The 20,216-nt window shown below is 30.8% G+C and overlaps 1 protein-coding gene across 1 annotated transcript; it reads right to left on the bottom strand.

Annotated features, from left to right (window-relative positions):
- Positions 1–7,640: 7,640 nt before the first annotated feature.
- LOC134723238 (UDP-N-acetylglucosamine--dolichyl-phosphate N-acetylglucosaminephosphotransferase-like) lies at positions 7,641–19,820 on the bottom strand. Its single transcript, XM_063586860.1, has 8 exons — positions 19,600–19,820; positions 17,708–17,831; positions 15,621–15,834; positions 14,676–14,822; positions 12,003–12,087; positions 10,386–10,574; positions 9,049–9,292; positions 7,641–8,237 (listed from the first exon to the last, which is right to left on the bottom strand). The coding sequence occupies exons 1-8, from the start codon at positions 19,755–19,757 to the stop codon at positions 8,175–8,177; spliced, it is 1,224 nt and encodes a 407-aa protein (XP_063442930.1). The 5' UTR covers positions 19,758–19,820; the 3' UTR covers positions 7,641–8,174.
- Between the last annotated feature and the right edge of the window lie 396 nt (positions 19,821–20,216).

The raw sequence follows: 20,216 nt of genomic DNA, 5'->3' as shown, positions 1-20,216 counted from the left end.
GGTTGACTTGACCTAATTTCATTGTTTCAGGGTCATTTTATGTACATAGTAGTTTCACAGGTTACCTTGACCTAATTTCATTGTTTCAGGTTCATTTTGTGTACATAGTAGTTTCACAGGTTACCTTGACCTAATTTCATCGTTTCAGGGTCATTTTGTGTACATAGTAGTTTCACAGGTTACCTTGGCCTAATTTCATTGTTTCAGGGTCATTTTGTGTACATAGTAGTTTCACAGGTTACCTTGAACTAATTTCATCCTTTAAGGTTCATTTTGTGTACATAGAAGTTTCACAGGTTGACTTGACCTAATTTCATCGTTTCAGGGTCATTTTGTGTACAAAGTAGTTTCACAGGTTACCTTGACCTAATTTCATTGTTTCAGGGTCATTTTGTGTACATAGTAGTTTCACAGGTTACCTTGACCTAATTTTATTGTTTCAGGTTCATTTTGTGTACAAAGTAATTTCACAGGTTACCTTGACCTAATTTCATCGTTTCAGGTTCATTTTGTGTACATAGTAGTTTCACAGGTTGACTTGACCACTGACCTCTACACTAACAATTCTCTAATTATCTCAAAGATAAACTAATATAATACTGGTAGTTAGTTTTCTTGTTTGAATTGTTTGACATTTGTTATTATAAGGCTTTTTATAGCTGACTATAGATGTATTATGTGTTTTACTCATTGTTGAAGGTCATACAGTGACCTATGGTTGTTAATTTCTGCATCATTTGGTCTCTTGTGGAGAGTTGTTTCATCAACAATAATACCACATCTTTTTATTTAAACATCTCTCTCGTGCATATATATAGTAGCATGCTGGTCTTCAGAGCTTGAGGTCATGGGTTTGAACCCTAGTCAAGCCAGTCTTGAAAATAAGTATTTGCTGCTGCTTAATTTAGCACACATTTTTTATGATTGATTGATGTATTCTTGTTGAGTGTAACATACAGGACAAACTAAAGGCATATTTAGGAAGAGAACATAATAATGTGATATGAATACAGGGTATATATAAACATGCTTTGTAGTAGAGCATATTTAGGAAGAGAACATAATAATGTGATATGAATATATATACATATAAAAAAGAAGATATGGTATGGTTGCCAATGAGACAACTATCCACAAAAGACCAAAATGACACAGACATTAACAACTATAGGTCACCGTACGGCCTTCAACAATGAGCAAAGCCCATACCGCATAGTCAGCTATAAAAGGCCCCAATAAGACAATGTAAAACTATTCAAACGAGAAAACTAACGGCCTTATTTATGTAAAATAATGCTACATGCTTTGTAGTAGACTGACAAGCTGAGGAGGCAGTTTAATGTGTTAGTTCACAATTCACAGAAAGACCTGATACCCTACCCAAGACTTTGTGATCTTAGTGGGTGAGCAGCAAATATTTAATTTTAAGTCTTTGGTTTGAACCAGCCAGGGTTTGAAGACATGACCTCCCTCATTCAAATTTATTGCATTCTGAGGGATACTTCAATCTACAGGCTGTATCTGCTTCAAGCTGACAGGATTTGCAAACATATTTAAACAACTACACATCATCCAACATCTAACTTAATACAAGAGCAATTAGAGCAAATGCTTAAGAGTAGGGTTCTGAGGGCATATAAAATTGATATTTGGTGTTTGAGTGGGGCATTTAACACAGATTTGTTCAGTATTAACAGTCTAGAATAAGTCAAAGTGACATATACAATTTTTTACTGCATGGATGAATTGGTGTTCAATGTCCAGTTTCAAATCCTAAATCCATCAATATGAGGATATGAAAATGTAGTCATGATAAGATAATAACCCTGCTTTGTACTAGACTGTTGCACTGAGGAATTTCTAACATCATTTATTCATGCAGTTCACAATTTAACAATTCATTAAAACAACTTGCCCCTTGACTTGACACATTATTCTAAATGAATGTAAAGCAGCCGTAGTTCCTCAAATTTCCAAGTTCCATTTTTGTTGGTGAGAAGCAGCAAATACAAAATTCCAACTCCTTGGTTTTCACCACAAATGTATGGAATTTTCAACCTCTTAAGGCAAAACTAAATACATGTACTACCAATGTGATAACTAATTTAACACACAAATAAAACATTATACATTCAAGTTTATCTTTATTGAAGTAAAACATAACAAAGCTATTTATAACAAAATATGTAATAAACATCTGTAGAAAAGATAAGAATTCCTAAATGAGTCACCCCCTCTTTGTGACGAAACATTATACAAAATCTGGATTTCAATCCTAATTTACAATACAGAGGCCTTATACAATAAACTTAAATCACAACTCTAGTAATAGCCCTTTCTTGTTAACGTTTGCCTTGACTTGAAGTATTTCCTGCATTCATTAAAAACATAATTAAACCTTAATGAATCTTGTGTACAAAAGGCATATAATTTGCACATGACCTCATAAAATAGTTTATACAGGTTCAATAATTCTTGAATGATTGTTTTCATAAGATAAACTTAGGGACGACATCAAAAGATCAATGCAAGATAAAAAAAACTTTTGATGTGGTCCCTTACACAGTATATAAAATATGGCACGGGACGTTTGCGCTTTTTCATAGGACATTTACGCTTTTTTTTTTGGACACTTGTGCTTCAAAACATAGGACATTTGCGCTTTTAAAAAATGGACATTTGCGCTTTTTACTTAGGACATTTGCGCTTTTTTTATATATATATCTATGACTTTCCTCCTCTTTTATCCGGGCTTGGGACACATTGTTGATATATGTTTAAAAGTTTATGTACAGCTAAAAGATCGAGTTTCTCCTTCTCAATTCTTGATTGGGGAGCCTGTTCATCAATGTACCGAATCTTAATATAATTTACTGACTGTTGTTCAATAATGCTCTTCAAAAATATAAAAATTACAGGATGAGTCGTGTAAAACTGTGCATTGTGTGAAAATCTTGATTCAACTGTAACATAATTTCTGTCCGGTAGTCTTCAAATTTGGAACATCTCGGTTCTTTAGGTGCTTCTATTCAGCCATCATATCTTCAACAACTGGGTCTTCAACATCTGAATATTAGAAGTCTCATTGTCCGTTTAATTCTTGCATTACAATTTTTAACGGTACACCTCCATGAAAGGTCTCCAATGTTTAGGGTTTTGTCGAAACAATATAAAAATCCATCATACATTTTTTTCCTTTACTAGTCTCTATAACTTTAAACTCCATGTTCAAGACTGTGTAAATGTGAACTAACTAATAGCAAATTTAAGTTAAATTTATTTACGTAATGGTTACTTCTCATGAAGATTATAAGCGCAAATGTCCAGTCAAATTAATACAGGTGAATCAAAATTAAAAGCGCAAATGTCCATAGTATTTGAAGCGCAAATGTCCTATCGTTTTACAGGTAAAAAAGCGCAAACGTCCTGTGCCCATAAAATAAAAGTTATATATGTCTTACAGCTGGTTATCATATAAAAGTAGATGTGCAACAATGAAAAATTAACACATTTTGTCAAAAATTATACACAAAATAAACATTCATAACCCATCAATTTAGACGAAATGCACCAATAACAGCCTTGTCTGATCCCTCGAAGGATGGATACAGAAAAGATGACTAGGCTTATTAACAATGTTTAAACTCAAAACATACAAATCTTTTTCGAGCTAACTGTATAGAATATATACATATTGCAAAAGATCAATTTTTATAATAATAGTATTTTCAGGGAACCTATATCAAAATAACAAATAACAGAAATTTGAGCAGAGAAAAAATATTTGATTTTAAAAGATATATATTTGATTTATTATATGCTTTAAGCAGGACACTTCTGTGCAAATTCATCAAGAGTTTTTTTAAAACATGAACCTTAAGCTTGTTAACAGAAAATTCAAGCAAAGAAAAACATTAAAATAATTTACTTACACAAGATTGATTTTTTTTTATATTAATAGCTTAAATATCATTATGATAATAAAGTTTAAAGGTGTTTAAATAATTTGAATGATTGTGACTTGATTTCTGTCTACTATATAACATTTAATACAGTTTTCACAAATTAAATAAAAATATTTAAATATAAATGCAATTTCCATATTTCTATAATATGTTACATAATATGAATATTTATTAGTGAAAGGTTGTCAATGGTCAGTAAAAAAAAAAAATCTCCAAAATGTCTTTTTCTTGGATATATAAATGGATTTGTATCACAGGATCGTTCCAGGTCAACAGGTCTATACAAGAGATAGTAACTTCACACACCAGTTTGAATAGACAAGAAATCAAACATACTCAACATTTTATGAAGAGTAAGTATTGTATCCCATATAAAACAAATTCCAGTTCCTGAATACCAATTGGTATAGGTTGAAGGATTTATAAATCAGTTTGTATTATTCAAAGTTGGGTTATTTTTCAGATGGACTTAAGGGTTTATTAATCTGATAGTCATCTAACTAATTTTAAAAGCAAACTAATTTGTATATGGCTGTAGGCATATTTAAGGTGGTACCTAACACTACAGGGATATAACTCTGTAAAGTCAGCTAACCATTTTAGTAAGGTTGTGTTGTAAAGGGAATATTAAGCATCTCAATTATCAAAATTGGTGTTTGTCAAACTGCTATATAACCAGTGTAATTTTTTTGATAAAGTGGTTGGTTCAAATTTTTTGAAATTTTTATATTTTTGTTTAAAGGGAAACTTCGCAAAAAAATCAAAAATTGATATTATGTCCATTCTGTATAAAAATGCTCAAATTTATAAATATTAAAGTTTTATTCCGCTAGATAAGAGATCACCATCGATTTTAAATTTTGAGTATCAGTTCTCTGCCTTCCGCCATTTTGTTATCTTGCCCAAATAAAAATCACGATATGTCTATAAACCACAAAGACACAAAACTACAGTAACCAATGTAGTCTTAATTACGTGTAGATATCTTGTCAATCGTACGGTTGTTTTATCTGACTAACTAACTTGATACGGAAAATGTTCTTATTTTTTTAATAACCATATAGTCTGTTATTTTTAAACTGTTAATATTGGAATTAGTTTAAAAGTCAAAGTTCAAATCATAAATAAGTGTTCCGTGAAAATTGTTTTCGAAAATCTAATTCGTTCATAATTCTTTAAAGTAATATACTTTATTCAAATAAATTAGGATCTTCGCTCCACTGATCACCCGCATGGCTTAAGGTATTACTCCCAAAGGTATTGTGAGGGGTGTAAGGTGACACGTCTAGGTATTCAAGCGATTTCCTGTCGGGCTTGCAAGTTCATGCATCGTTTCACTTTTGTAGGTATTGATCAGTGTACACGGCCGATTAACTTATAACTTTCCATTTTGAACTATCAGGTGCATGTATAATATACATCTCTGTCTTGCGTGTCCGAAAGTGATATAATATACTAGTCATTACTTAACTCATACGCTTGTTTATAAATAAAATTTCTGGTGTAAAGAATATTATTTATAAAAAAAAATGATACAAAAAAAAAAAAAAAAATTAAAGATATAATATACAAATATACGTATTTTTTCCAAGGGTTAATATAATTGTATTATATGTCTCTGGGAAAATGTAATATTTACTCGTTGTCAATAGCAAAGGACATAGTTGGATCATTCCAGAAATGTTGATTAAAAAAATGTGCGCACTTGTCGACGATTCATTTATACGCCTGGATAGAAAGTTACGGAACTACAGCGCAATTTAAAATAAATACATGTATACATTGAACATAAGAAAGAAACATACATTTTGTGCAAATTGGGGTAAAAGTTTTGTAAATAGACTAGTCCACGTATACCAACAGTATGTAATCATCCAATTCGATAGACTATTGTATACCAAAAGAAGAAGAATAAGAGGACCAATTTGATTTAAATACAATTCGATCTATAACTTGCTTTGGTTCATCGAAGTTATGAACATAGTAAAATCACAGATTTATATATCAATTAGATTGTTCTCGAATAAAGAAAGAAATTCGTCATCACCACAATTGTTCCGACATATGCAACTGGACCTACACTAATAATCCCCGAGGGATGTGAATATTTTCTAGGAAAGCTATTGAGTATTAAAGTTTTAAATCATTTTCGGGATTTATTTTCTTTCTTGATATTCAATGACAGCAAATTTAAAGAATAAACTGCTTGTCAGATATTTGTCCGCTTTAGGGGTATTCTTGCCAGTTGAACAGACTTATAATTACATTCAAAAATAGGGAAAGAGGACATTAAATTCGTTGTCTTTTGTTTTTAAACATCTTTGGTCAAATAGTTATTAAGTATTATATGTTGTGAGACGAAGACTATTTTAATAAGGACGTCCCCGATTATGATTAAATTTGGTTGACGTTTTTACACTTGATAAAGAATATCTATTCGTAATTTTTCGATTCCATTCCAAGAAGACCTTAAATTTGCTGTCAATTTTTTAAAACTTCTCAAGTAGAAAAATATTTTTTCTTTATTCATTCATATTATATTCCGCTTCAGTAGAGTTATCTTCAGTGAGTTCCAGTTATTAATTTATACGTGGCTTTTAAAAAGTCTAAATCTAAGTGTTCTCATTCATTTATTTGCCTAATAAAGACAAATAAAAATACTTTGGTAAAGCTATTCATAATTTCTAAGTTCTCCTTTTTATTAGACATCAATCAAGGACAAAAGGTGTAAATCATTTCAATTGGTCATATGATTTAAGTTTCCCATCTTTAACCGAAAATTGTGTATTTCTTAGTAAATTATCTTATTTGAATTCAAATAAATAATAGCACCAAACATAATAAAATAATTCCACGGCGATCAATTTTTATTTGTCACCAACTTGAATATATATTTTAAATATGTGTATTGAATGCTCCCTTGTCTTATAATTCACTGATCCGAATAGACAGTCACACCTGGCAAGGTGTGCCCGAGAGGCGTGGTTAAATACCGAAGTGCAAATAACAATTTACCTTTCAACAAGCCATCTACGAGTATTGCCACAGAACCGTGAATACACACATCGTATCAACCAAGTCATAGCAGAGATAGTAAAAGGTCAATAAGAGTACACCAACATATTGTCTTTACAGATTATTGTACTTTACTTTGTTCACCTTATCAGTCCGAAAATATATTAATTAAAAATAAATTTATAACTTTTTGTGTTGTCTACAAAAATAATTCGAATATATACGTTTAACATAGAAAATTTATCTCATGAATATGTACAATTGAACGCCTGTGCGTTTTATCTTCTTATTATCGGATGGTTATTTAGATAAAGCATAAGTCATCGGCGCGCTTACGATTACGTTAAAATGTGATTAAAAACCAAGACTTTTAATGATTGTATTTTAAATGCCGGCATGCAAAAACCAGGAGAAAACGTCACGACCTACAGGAAGTAGTTAATATTTTTTCATTAAATATTGAATTTCTCCTTTATTACTGCACATATAGCGATAAAACTTTGTGAATATATATATTATGTCATAATGAACATATTTAAACCATAAGTAAAAAATCGTGAATTTTCCCTTTAAGGGTCAAAATAAATACTTTGTCAAAACTTTATGAAAATTAAACGAGCCAAATTAATTCAAGTGAAAGTGTTGGGTACCACCTTAACTGTCAGAATTAATGCAAAAAATTAGATAATTCAGAAATATTTTATTCATTTTTGCAAAAGTTGCAACGAGATATAGGTGTCATAAAAAATAAAAGATTGCATTTAAATTTAAGATAACATTATTTGTCTGTAGTATTTCCTAAAATGCAACGACCAAACTAACATTTAAGTCGAATATCTAATAATCCCCATTTTCTTAATATACAGTAGTTTATATAACAATTTAACAAGTTAAAATTCAAACATTCATTTTCACATTTTTCCATATTCCTGGCAAACATATACAGATATACATCAAACATTTCATCAGAACTTAATAATAATTTACATGATTAATTAAAAAAATAGGATATAAAATTTTCACAGTATAGTATAACAAAGACTATAGAAAGTAACATTCATGAAATTTCTCATTTACCCTAGTTGAATTAATATAAAGAATTATTAAATCATTTTTAAACAGCTAAAAAAATCATGAAAGATTTGTACCAAGCAATCATCAACTAAACATATGCTGTATTAATAGTTTTCTCTGTTAATCATAAAATAACTTGGCTAGATGATATCTGATGAAAAATGCTACTCCACTACATAAAACCTGCAAGTATAAAATATAAACATTATTACAATGTAGCAAGAAAGGCCTTTGCACTGGAGAACATTTTTGGTTTGTGAAAGACTTTAATGTTTCAATCCAATTTTAAATAATTTACAGATAAAAATTAATTCAAACGTCTTAAAGATCCATCTTAATTCCCTTATTGGTTTGTTTGGTTCTTGTCTAGTTTAAGCTGGAAGATAACAATACAGGGATATAATATATCCAATGACATTTTTCTAATAAAGTGTGTGGTTCAAGTTTTTGAGATGTTTATATTTTAGTTAAAGGATCAAAGTAAATATTTTGAGAAAATTAATTGAGGGCTATTCCAGAAAAAAATGTAGGGGGTAGGAAGGCACATTGTATTAATAATACATGGGTGATGGGTATTAGAGCAACTTTTCACACTCTAATGCACTATAATTCTCAATTACAATTGTCTGAGTGGCGGGTGCTGACAAAAACTGCCTTCCAACCCCCTTCCCCCCCTACATTTTTTTCTGGAATAGCTTTGAGCAAAATCAATTTTTAAGTCGAGGCGTTTAGTACCACCTTAAATGTATCTAGCATCAGCTTTTTCTTTTTGGAAATTGGCTTGAAATAATCAAAGCCAAAAAAAAATAATTTGAAAATAAGCAGATATTTGTTAATCTTTGGAGTTTTAGAGTGACATCCATTTTCATTGAACTAGTACACAATTTTATTTAGGGGCTCTTTGGTGATGTTGTTGTCTCTTTGACATATTCCCCATTTGCATCCTCAATTTTAAATGACAAGAAAATTCTAAAAGAATGTTTAAAAAGTTTACCTGTATTGCCATAAGTATGATGACTAGAGTTCTCTCGTGTAATGGACCAGTAAACTTCAATATAAGATTTATTAATGTCATATTGTTACACTCTGTGTATTGTCCATCTTCCCCTACATTATCCTTTACATCTAACACTCGTAATAATCGAAATATTGTCACACATAACTTTCCAATAATATTTAATTGACTATATTTGTATTTTGTGCAACTCATTTCTACTTTGTCTGTTTTACTATTATATCTGAAATGAAAAAGAAGAAATTTTTTATTCTTATATTATTACATACAAAAATGATATCTAGTATATAATATAATGAGGGGGGATAGGACCTTTATTTAAGCTCGGGATTTCGGGATCGAAACTCTCGTGATCCGGGAATCCTTTTTTTCGGATTTCGGGATGTCGGGATTTACTTTATTTAAATTCGGGACCTCGGGATTTTGTTTTTTTAAGTCCAGGAATTCGGGATCAGGACCCCTCCTATCCCCCCTTATATAATGTAACGGACAATACAAAATAATGAATCTCAGAATAATGGACAACTTTTTAGTAGTAACTTAGGCAGGAAAATCTTGGTTAATCTTAGATCAAAATCAGATACACCCACCACAATCAAGGCTTAAACTCTCAACATCAAGAGTTTTAAAAATCTTGAATGAAATTCTTAATGTCATAATGAACTGAATCTTGAACATTTCAGAGATGAGGAAAATTAAGTATGATATTTTAAATAAATATAAACCAGATGAATATCTATAAATGTATCCACTGAACTGCATCATTTTCTTCTTTATTGAATGTGAACTATCATTCTTTTATTGAGCATTATTTGCATTGAGCAATACAAGGAGTGTCATTGGTTGAACACAAAATGCTTACCCTTCAGGAGCATGGACTTCAAACCGGGACCCCTGGTTCCTGATGGAGTTATTTTTTCTCTTATGATTTATGTGAAATGTTTTGTGGCATTTTTAATTGATAGTTTGTTTGTTTGTTAGTTTGATTTTGTTTGTTTTTCTTCAGCTTATGAATTTTGATTGCACCGTAGTTTCGCATTCCATTTTTTGCATACTACATTGTTGAGGGGCCAGCTGAAGGATGCCTCCGGGTGCGGGAATTTCTCGCTACATTGAAGACCTGTTGGTGACCTTCTGCTGTTGTTTTTTTATTTGGTCGGGTTGTTGTCTCCTTGACACATTTCCCATTTCCATTCTCAATTTTACATTGAATCTTAAATTCAAACTCGCTAATAAGAGTCACATTCCTTTCTAACAAAGTATCAAATTTTTTTTTTTTTTAATTCTTTATGTAGATATTTGGTAAACAAACCTACCTTGGTAACCTATGTCGAGGACATGGAACAAATTTAAATAATTGTGGAACTGAATACACAAAGTTGACAACTTGTGGTATAAAAAACAGTAACATAGTTTTACTAAAATGTCCTAGTATAGCTACAACAGCAAAAGTCATCCCTGAGAAATAACAGAATGTATCTCCAACAAACACACGAGATGGATACCTGTGATAAAATAAAATGTTATAAATGTAAATAAGTCAATTGGAAAAATAATCACAAGGGAGATTAAAATTAGATTATAACATGACGTCCTTGAAATGTTTGAGTACACAACCGTGGTAAAATATGAATAAATTACTCCAATGTCATATGCTTTTTTATGAATGAGGTGCCTGACTTCATAGAACTATGAACTTCATAGAACTATGACGTAAGAATACATTTTATGGGAAAATACATGCTTGTGTACCGAAAATCATCACAACAAGGAAACTTAAACAAACGATGCTAAAATGTGGTATAAATGTGATATATGCCATTTTTTTTATACATGTAAGACAAATAGTAAAGTATCATTTAAATTCATCCTAAACTATCTAAATATGTTATGGTAAAATGTCACTAATTCAGTTTGCTCCGTTGTTTTACGCCAATTTGATAATACGTTTATGTATTGGAACGTTAAATATTTGCCTCCACCTAAAGCACTGGATCCAAAATAATTGCTGTATTTGTCCTATTAGAATCAAAATAATTCATGGCGGCTTGAATATATCAGGATTTTACCAAGGGTTGTCCCTTTATGCCAATATTTTACCCCACGCTATTGCTAAGGGTAAAATATTTGTCATAAAGGGCCCAACTGTGGTAAAATCACTATAAAATTCAAGCCCCCATGAATTATTTATTATTTTTTTCAAGTCTTCTGTCTTAATTGACTGCCCATTCTAAGGTTGTGCTGTCATTACTAATGAGAATTCACTTGTCTCACAATTCTGACAAATATTTATGTTTGGCAAAACCTTTCAGAATTGTTGGTTCTCAATGCTTTTCAACTTTATACTTTTGCCTTTTTACTTTTTAAACTGATGACTAAACGTGAGCCTGGTGTACATCTTTGACAAGTTTTTGTTATCTACTATCTTCTTCTGAAATATATTTCTGAAGCTTGAAACATACTCTGATTAACACGGCAATGCCTAAATGCTTCTACTATAGCAACATACCAAATAATAGAACAAAGTTTTAAAACTGCTTGTTTTACCCCATATTTCTAAGCCAATATGCCCATATCCCCCAAATTCTATCCAATCGTCCATTTGTGGTATGGATTATTGTGGTACAAATTCATTCACTTATACTTAAGCTATTATCTGCAAACCAGAAACATGTTTGAATTTTATACCAAAACGGAACCAAAAGCAAACTGTTCCAAACCACCCTTTTTGGTATAAAATTGGTATGGAACGGTGAATGTACAATTTCATAGAGATCCATACACTTATACTCAAGTTATGGTCTTGAAACCAAATATATGAGGACAACGATGATGAAATCACCATACCATTATACAGCAGTTAATTTTTGCAGTCATTAAAAAGCAGTATCATTAAGATAGATAACTGTTACAAATATTCAGTATTTACCTACCAGTTATGGATGAGCAAAGCTAGACAAACTCCTATAAATGGCATCATAAAATATAAACTAAATACATGTGCCTCTGTACAACATCCTGAAATTACATCATTGTAAATGTTGGACTAAGCATTATAATGTAGTACAGTAATATTAATAGATATAGGAAGATGTGGTGTGAGTGCCAATGAGACAACTGTCCATCCAAATAACAATTTAAAAAAAAAGGGTAAACCATTATAGGTCAATGTAAGGCCTTCAACACAGAGCCTTGGCTCACACCGAACAACAAGCTATACAGCACCCCAAAATTACAAGTGTAAAACTTTTCAAACGGAAAAACCAGCGGTCTTATCTATATAAAAAAACGAGAAACGAAAAAACATGTATAAATTACATAACCAAACGACAACTACTTAATGTTTAATATGATACATTTGTGATTATTTTGCATTTTGTGAAACTATGCAACACCGAGGATAATTTTGAATATACATGGACCTACAAAAACATGTTTTCTGTAGTCAAATTAAAAGCATTTTGGCTAATTACTTTGACATTCCTGTAAAAAACAAGATGTTCTCTAACTTTTATTCACCAATGATATTTCTACTATAGGTATGATGAGCAATGAATGTGAATAAGTGTCATACAGTATAGCATGTTCACATGAAGCATTATACATGTACCATATTTTAAGAAGCTCTCACTTTTGAAGTTTTCTGTGTAAATTGTGACTGAGATTTATGGATGGACTTTAATTTAGGTGTAAGAATATGGTGAACAGGAAGTTGATGAGCAATGCATATAAAAATACAACAAATAACTCACATAAATCTTGGATTTTCAGGAAACTAGTATTTGTAAATGCAATTAAGGATGGACAGACAGAGGTTAATAAGTATACAACCAACCTACTGTTCTCCTCAATTGGAGCACAAGTATCATATTTAATCTGATTAATAATTTTTAAATAATTGCAAATGTCTAGATCCCTCTCTTGTGACTTAAAGTCATAAGAAACGAGTGACCGGTGAAAAATAATGTTCTTCCAATTCTTAATCCAATGCATACAAACATCATAAACTTAGTCTTCTGTGCTCCAATTAATCATTTTTTTCGTGTAAATTTCGTATAAATGTCAATTTTTTTTTCAATCAGTCAGTGTTGTTGTGAAAATATGGCAGGTAATTAAAGTTCGTGTTTTGAAGCCGAAGTTTAACGATTGTCACCTGTTTGTCAACAATTGACGAAAAATAAACAAAAAAGCATGGAAATTGAGCACATGTTTAACATGTAAATTAGTTTATTTTAAGGACATCCATGCGTATTGTGGTCACCGGATTTTTACGAGATGGGTCACACTGAGGTCACCTTGCATACGGAAAATATATCGGGGGAATTGCTTGCTGGAAGGAAGCAATTCAAATAAAGTAAACTTCTTCTAAATATGAATAAATTAAAGAATTTTCTTCAGAAAAAAGTATATGTTCATAAGTTTTACAATGAAAACTATCCATTGAGTTATAAAAAACATATGCATTATTTTTTTTTTATTTGAGGTTTCTTATAACATTAAAGCAAAAGAGGGACATAATATCAATAAAATTTCTTTGCATCTGTAGTTTTGACATTTTTTTACAAATAGGCTAGTCTAAACCAAGGTGTCATATTACAGGGTACAATGTACTATTCTAGCAAAGCCCAAAACCATATAAAAATTACACCATCTTACTTTTTAATAATTCATTTTTATTATCAACTGTAAAGATAAGTAAATTTTTTAAATTATTCAAATTTATTTACTGTAAATTCAAAAAATTTTGCATGCATTTATTGTGGGGATTTTCAGAGTGAACAAATGTAAATATAGTTATTACAATTTTTGGGAATAGTTACATACAGATAATGAGATAATATATATATGTATCATATATAAGAATGCAAGTTCTTATTACGATACTCAAAGAGTAGCATTATTCACATTAATAAAAACTTCTGATAAATTCTAAATTTACAGAACACTTTAACAGTGACACCACCTAAATGTAAACTTGATTTGTGTTTGGTAGTAATAAGCATTGTTTACAAGTTTAATAAATTTGGTTTAGTCAAAGTACAGTTACAGTGCAGAAATGGCAAATTCAGCATTATTTCCATTTCTTGATAGGTATAAAAACGGATATCATAAAAATTAACAAGTTAAGTAAGACTATTTTTACATTCATGACATTGTTACACATGAAAATGATACTGAATATTTAACTTTTCTCAAATCCTCAAAAAATTAAAGGAACCTTCAGTCCTATTTCGTGTAATCACTCTTCAAAGACAATTTTAAAATAAAAAAAAATGTTTAAGGGTGTACCCAACACTTAAAACTAAGATTAATTTGGCTCATTTAATTTTCTTAAAATTTTGAAAAAGTATTACCTTTGACCCTTTCACAAAAAAAATTTTTGTTTAACCAACAGTTTTATCAGAAAAATTACACTGGTTATATATTAGTTTAACAAACACTCATTTTGATCATTGAGAAGCTTAATATCCCTTTAACAACACAACCTAATTAAAATGTTTAGCTGATTTTACAGAGTTATCTCCCTGTAGTGTTAAGTACCACCTTAAATAAAACTGAAAGGAATGTTACTGCTACACTCACTACCACCATACATAATACTTTACCTGACAATTCTAGGATGTTAAATATAACAACAGAAACAGCAATAACAAATGATTGTCCAGCTTCCAGACCATTCACTCCAGCCAGTATATTTATAGCATTGGTACAGAATACAGCTAACATACCCATATAAACATAATACAAGATACCTGAAAAATATACGCAACATATACATGATATATGAACATTTTTATATAAATGATATACATTGTATATAAATCAACAACATTGCAAAATAAATTTGAAAACTATATACAAATCTAGTAGTATGTATTTTGCTTATTTTTGAAGGCCACACAATAGTTGTCTCAATGGCTATCAAACCACATCTGAGTCATCTTCTTCATTTTTTTTTATTTCACCTTCATTTTATGACATGTATGTTGCAAAATTACTGTCAAATTGACACAAAGCAAATTATCATATGTATGCAACATTACTCATAGCCTTGAATAATACATGTATATGTGAAAAGATTAATTATCAAGATGTACACAAAGACAAATTTCAAACCACTTTTTGTCTTTTAAAATCAGTGTCTACTTAACATTTGTATACTTTATATAATGTCTTTGATGCAGCTTCAAAGTTTTGGTACAGATAATTTTATATATTTTCTCCAAATGATCAGCTTTTTAACCCCGCCACATTATTTATGTATGTGCCTGTCCCAAGTCAGGAGCCTGTAATTCAGTGGTTGTCGTTTGTTTATGTGCTACATATTTGTTTTTCCTTCATTATTTTACATAAATAAGGCCGTTAATTTTCTCGTTTGAATTGTTTTACATTGTCTCATCGGGGCTTTTTATAGCTGACTATGCGGTATGGGCTTGCTCATTGTTGAAGACCGTACAGTGACCTATAGTTGTTAATGTTTGTGTCATTTTGGTCTTTTGTGGATAGTTGTCTCATTGGCAATCATACCACAACTTCTTTTTTATACTTACTCAAATCAACATCATGTCCTAGGTACAATCTGAAAGGTTTTGGTACAACAATTGTAGTAGATCCAACGTTGACAAAGTAGACCATCAATAAAGGAAGAGAAGCAATGGTCGGTAACATGACTTTATGTCTCCACTTCAGGTTTAGTACATCATCAGCAAAACCCAGGAATATCATACAGCATATAGATAATAGTGCTGCTATATATTCTATGTACTGAAATAAGAAATTTACATAATTAGCATATGTATATCAAAATGTAACTGTACAATGTACATGATGTAGGAAATTTAATAAATCACGATACAAATTAAGTTTTATTTACAACAGTCAGATCAAGTTTCATTATACAAATATAGATTCTACCACTGCATCGAGTGCACATGTAATACAATATTTATCCACTCGAGACAGTTAAATTTTCAAATATTTAAAATTTAACTGTCGAGAGTGGATAAATATCCTATTACACGAGATTTGATGGTGGAATCTGTTTCTCTAATGATTTTCTAACATTATGCAGACAAACTTATTCCTTCTTTTCCTATGATGTGAAAAAAGATGTGTTCTTTCTATGTGACATCATCAGGCATAGTCGCCTTTTTTCATGCCGTCACAATAGGAAATTAAGAGGAAAGCAAGAAAAATCGACGTCATAATCAGATTTTCACCATTAAAGTACTGAGATCAAACGAACCACCCGTTGATTAATTTTTTTTTATACAATTGGTGCAGAAAGGGATAAATTGACAAAGAATTTGAGAAACTGTATTTATATACATTTTGTAAATAGCAATCACATCAGTAATTATATATACAGTTTGTCTATTATGGCGTTGTTAACTTCTAGTTTTTTTAATATAAATTTTGGTTTATAAAATTAAAAAGAAATAAATAAGTAAACAATTGATAAAAAAGAGCCACTGAACTACATTTAACCTGAATTTTAATTGCCCTGGTCAAGAATTTGTATAGTTAACTGGTAGACTTTTAATTGTAACATTAAATTAATTAGTTTCCTATAAAATTTGTAAGGGTTCCGCGGAACCCAGTGTCTCGCCTACTTTTGCTGTAAATCACAGGCTAAACAAAAATGAGGAAAAAAATCAATAAAAATATTCCTCTTAATACTATCTTATGATTGTAAAAAGCTTCTGTCCAAGTTTGGTAAAAATCTAGAATAATTAATGAATCTAATAAATGTTTTGAAAACTTTAACTGCAGACTGTATGTAATGTTCACTGGAAGAAAATCTAAGTCCATTTAAAAGTAAAATACAGAAAAAATGGAGTTGTCTTTTTACAAAATTTACTTCTGGATACTATCTAATGATCATAAATAAGCTTTTGTCCAAGTTTAGTACAAACCCAGGATAGTTTAAGGAAGTTATTAAAATTTTAAAAACTTTTACCACAGAGTGAATGTTATGTTTCCCGCAGAAAAACTAAGTCCATTTAAAAGTAAAATACAGAAAAAATGGATTTATTTGTTTACAAAATTTACTTCTGGATACTATCTTATGATCATAAACAAGTTTCTGTCCAAGTTTGGAACAAACCAAGGATAGTTTAAGAAAGTTATTAAAATTCTAAAAACTTTAACCTCAGAGTGAATGTCATGTTTCCCCGCAGAAAAAACTAAGTCCATTTATAAGTAAAATACAGAAAAAATAGAATTTTATTTTTACAAAATTTACTTCTGGATACTATCTTATGATCATAAACAAGCTTCTGACCAAGTTTGGTAGAAATCCAGTATAGTTTAAGAAAGTTATTAAAATTTCAAAAACTTTAACCACAGAGTGAATATTTGTGGACGCCGCCGACGACGACGCCGACGGAAAGTAGGATCGCTTAGTCTCGCTTTTTCGACTTAAGTCGAAGGCTCGACAAAAATGACTGGTCACAATACATCATGTACCCAGACTTTATGTACATGTACATGATGTATTTGACCAGTCTTTTTATAGAAATGTCTGACATTCTACATGCATGTTTTATGATAATACATTTGTAAAAAGAATCTCTTTTACTTATAGTAAAAGTATTTTAAATTTATCATTTAAACCGGAAAACTATTTCAATCTTACCTCATTATGAGGAAAACTCTTGTAATTTTCTGTGTAGTAGAGATGTTTGTAGAAGGGAACTGGTATGAAAAGGAACATAATTATCAGGAAAATGGCTCCACAAATCACACCTAAGGCTTCAGGGCTGTAAAATGGATGAGACAATCATGAAATTCAGATATATATATTCATTAATACATTTTGTAGTTTATCACATGTACATGTTATAAAGTCTGCAAATTCTGTACCCTAAAATAAAATGGTATTTAAAATCATTTAACATGCATGTTTAACACTAAATTGTTGCCTAATTCAAACTTACATTTATCATAAAAATAATTATTTTGATATTAAAACAAAATCATGAAACATTAAATCAAAGAATTATGGCCATGATCATGATGATGGTCGAATCCAATAAATTAAGTTATAACACTGGTCATTTCACTCACAAGTGCTGAGAAATAAACAGAAACATTGTCCAAAGGTATATAAAATTGGTACATTTTGTGTTGTATACATGTAGAATATTTCTTGCAAAATGGCTGCTGTATTTATGTTGAAGCCAATGATTGAATATTTCTCTAAAAAATCTAAAAGCTTATTTACTTAAATGCAAATGTAAATGAAAAATATCTTTTTTACTGTTTAACATTTGTAACATGTAATTTTTTTGAGGGTGTAATTTCTAGGGCTTTTAAAACTCAATACAGTTGTACTACAAACAATGTATGTACATGATGTATGTGGTATGATATTTGCTTTTAGTTGAAGTCTGTCAAGTCTGTCAAGTGATCATGTTGATCTATATTTGTTAATATCTACATTATTTGGTTGCTGGTCCAATTGTTATTATATGGTTATTTGTCTCATTGGCAATCATACCAAGTTTCTTATTTTTATAGCATGCAAAATTTTTATAGCATGCAAAATGTGTCATGAAGATCAAGTTCAATTAACATACTCTTCAATCTGTTTAAGCCTCAAAACTACAGGTGTATTAAATGCTACAAGTGTATTAAATATTTTCAGTGGATATTGTGAGATAGTTATGGAAAAATAAACAACTTTTGAGTTTGATGCATTTCTGTCAAAAACTTTGGTTTTACATGTTTTAGTGAAAATCATTTGTGCATTTAGGGGCGTCGTCACTTCTGTTCCCATGTTGAGCTAGTGGTTGGAAAACTACATGTATGATACTACATTTTGTATATTACATGAATTTTTTTTCAACATGTTCAGCAAATCGAATTATCATAATAAATTGACAATCAGTACTGCTGTCATTAGGGTATTGTGATTCAAGTACCTACAGACGAAACATTAATTTAAGCAGCACAATAAGACGCTTGATAAACATTGATTGTGCAGGGACACAGGCAATCCTCTCTATTAAGTAAATGACGGCATACATGTAAAGGCGCACATAATTGCTGAGGTATTTTTTAGTTGAAGGACGAACTTGAAAGTGGTTTAATGATAGAAACTTTTTGATATGGGATGAGCTCTGACGTCCCATGGTCCCAGCTTGTCTGGCAAAACAGCCGTTGGACGAAAGAGTAATCTAGGACTATTTACGGAAGTAGCTATCTTTTTACCTTGTTTTCTTGAAACATTTACATTGATAAAAAATTGTATAGCTATATACACTTATAGAAAATCAATAGACAGGCTGCGATCAGACTATGGGTGTAAACATGTAGGGTGTGAAAGTGAAAGGCAGAGAATCTGAATGGATGAGTGTTTTGGGGCAAATGGACCCAGATTCCCACCGGCACCATGCCCATAGGAAGATGGTGCCTTTTTCTTGCACTCATCCCTTTTATTTGTTTGAGGACTGGAGTAAAGAATGAGCTTTTAGAATTTTAAGTTGATTAATTTAACAACCAAGGGATTATTAAACTATGACATACACTTTTGCTTTGGTTGTTTTACTCTGGTCTATACCAAACAGATGTGCCTGTATAAACATTTCCCCAAACGGTGGAATCACTTTGTAACATATCAGGAATCCAAGAACAGACAGTGCTGCATTGACAAGGAGATTAAAATGGAAGTCTGTTGTGTCCATCTTGGTAAATTCGCTAATATTTCTGATGAAACCTTGCCGGCGAATTACGTGTCCACCATGACAGTTTTTCTAATATCCAGATCGAAAACGGATTATTTCCGAAATTTTTATAAAAATCAAACCAGTGCGGAGAAAACTTTTGGTAACAAAATATCGATTTTCATGAATTTTAAATTAAGTACACTCAGATATATATTTTCATAAAAATGTGCAAAGAATTTTACATTTTAGGGAGCTACCATTTGATTTTTATGGGGGGCTAGCCTAGGATGAAATTTGAAAAAAATAGGCAGGACAGGAGTTTTGCGGAGTAAAAAAAAAGGCAGGATGAAGGCAGGATGAGACACTTGCAAAAAAGAAAAGTGAGGAAGATAATTTAGGTAAAAAAAAGTCAGGATAAACTAAAAAAAAAAAGGCAGGACCGAACAGAGTGAAAATAAAAAGGCAGGACAGAGATTA

The sequence above is a fragment of the Mytilus trossulus genome, chromosome 6 (assembly GCF_036588685.1).
Source record: "Mytilus trossulus isolate FHL-02 chromosome 6, PNRI_Mtr1.1.1.hap1, whole genome shotgun sequence".
NCBI lineage: Eukaryota > Metazoa > Mollusca > Bivalvia > Mytilida > Mytilidae > Mytilus > Mytilus trossulus.
The sequence above is the reverse complement of the archived record's forward strand: the minus strand, read 5'-3'. Positions and strand labels throughout refer to the sequence as shown.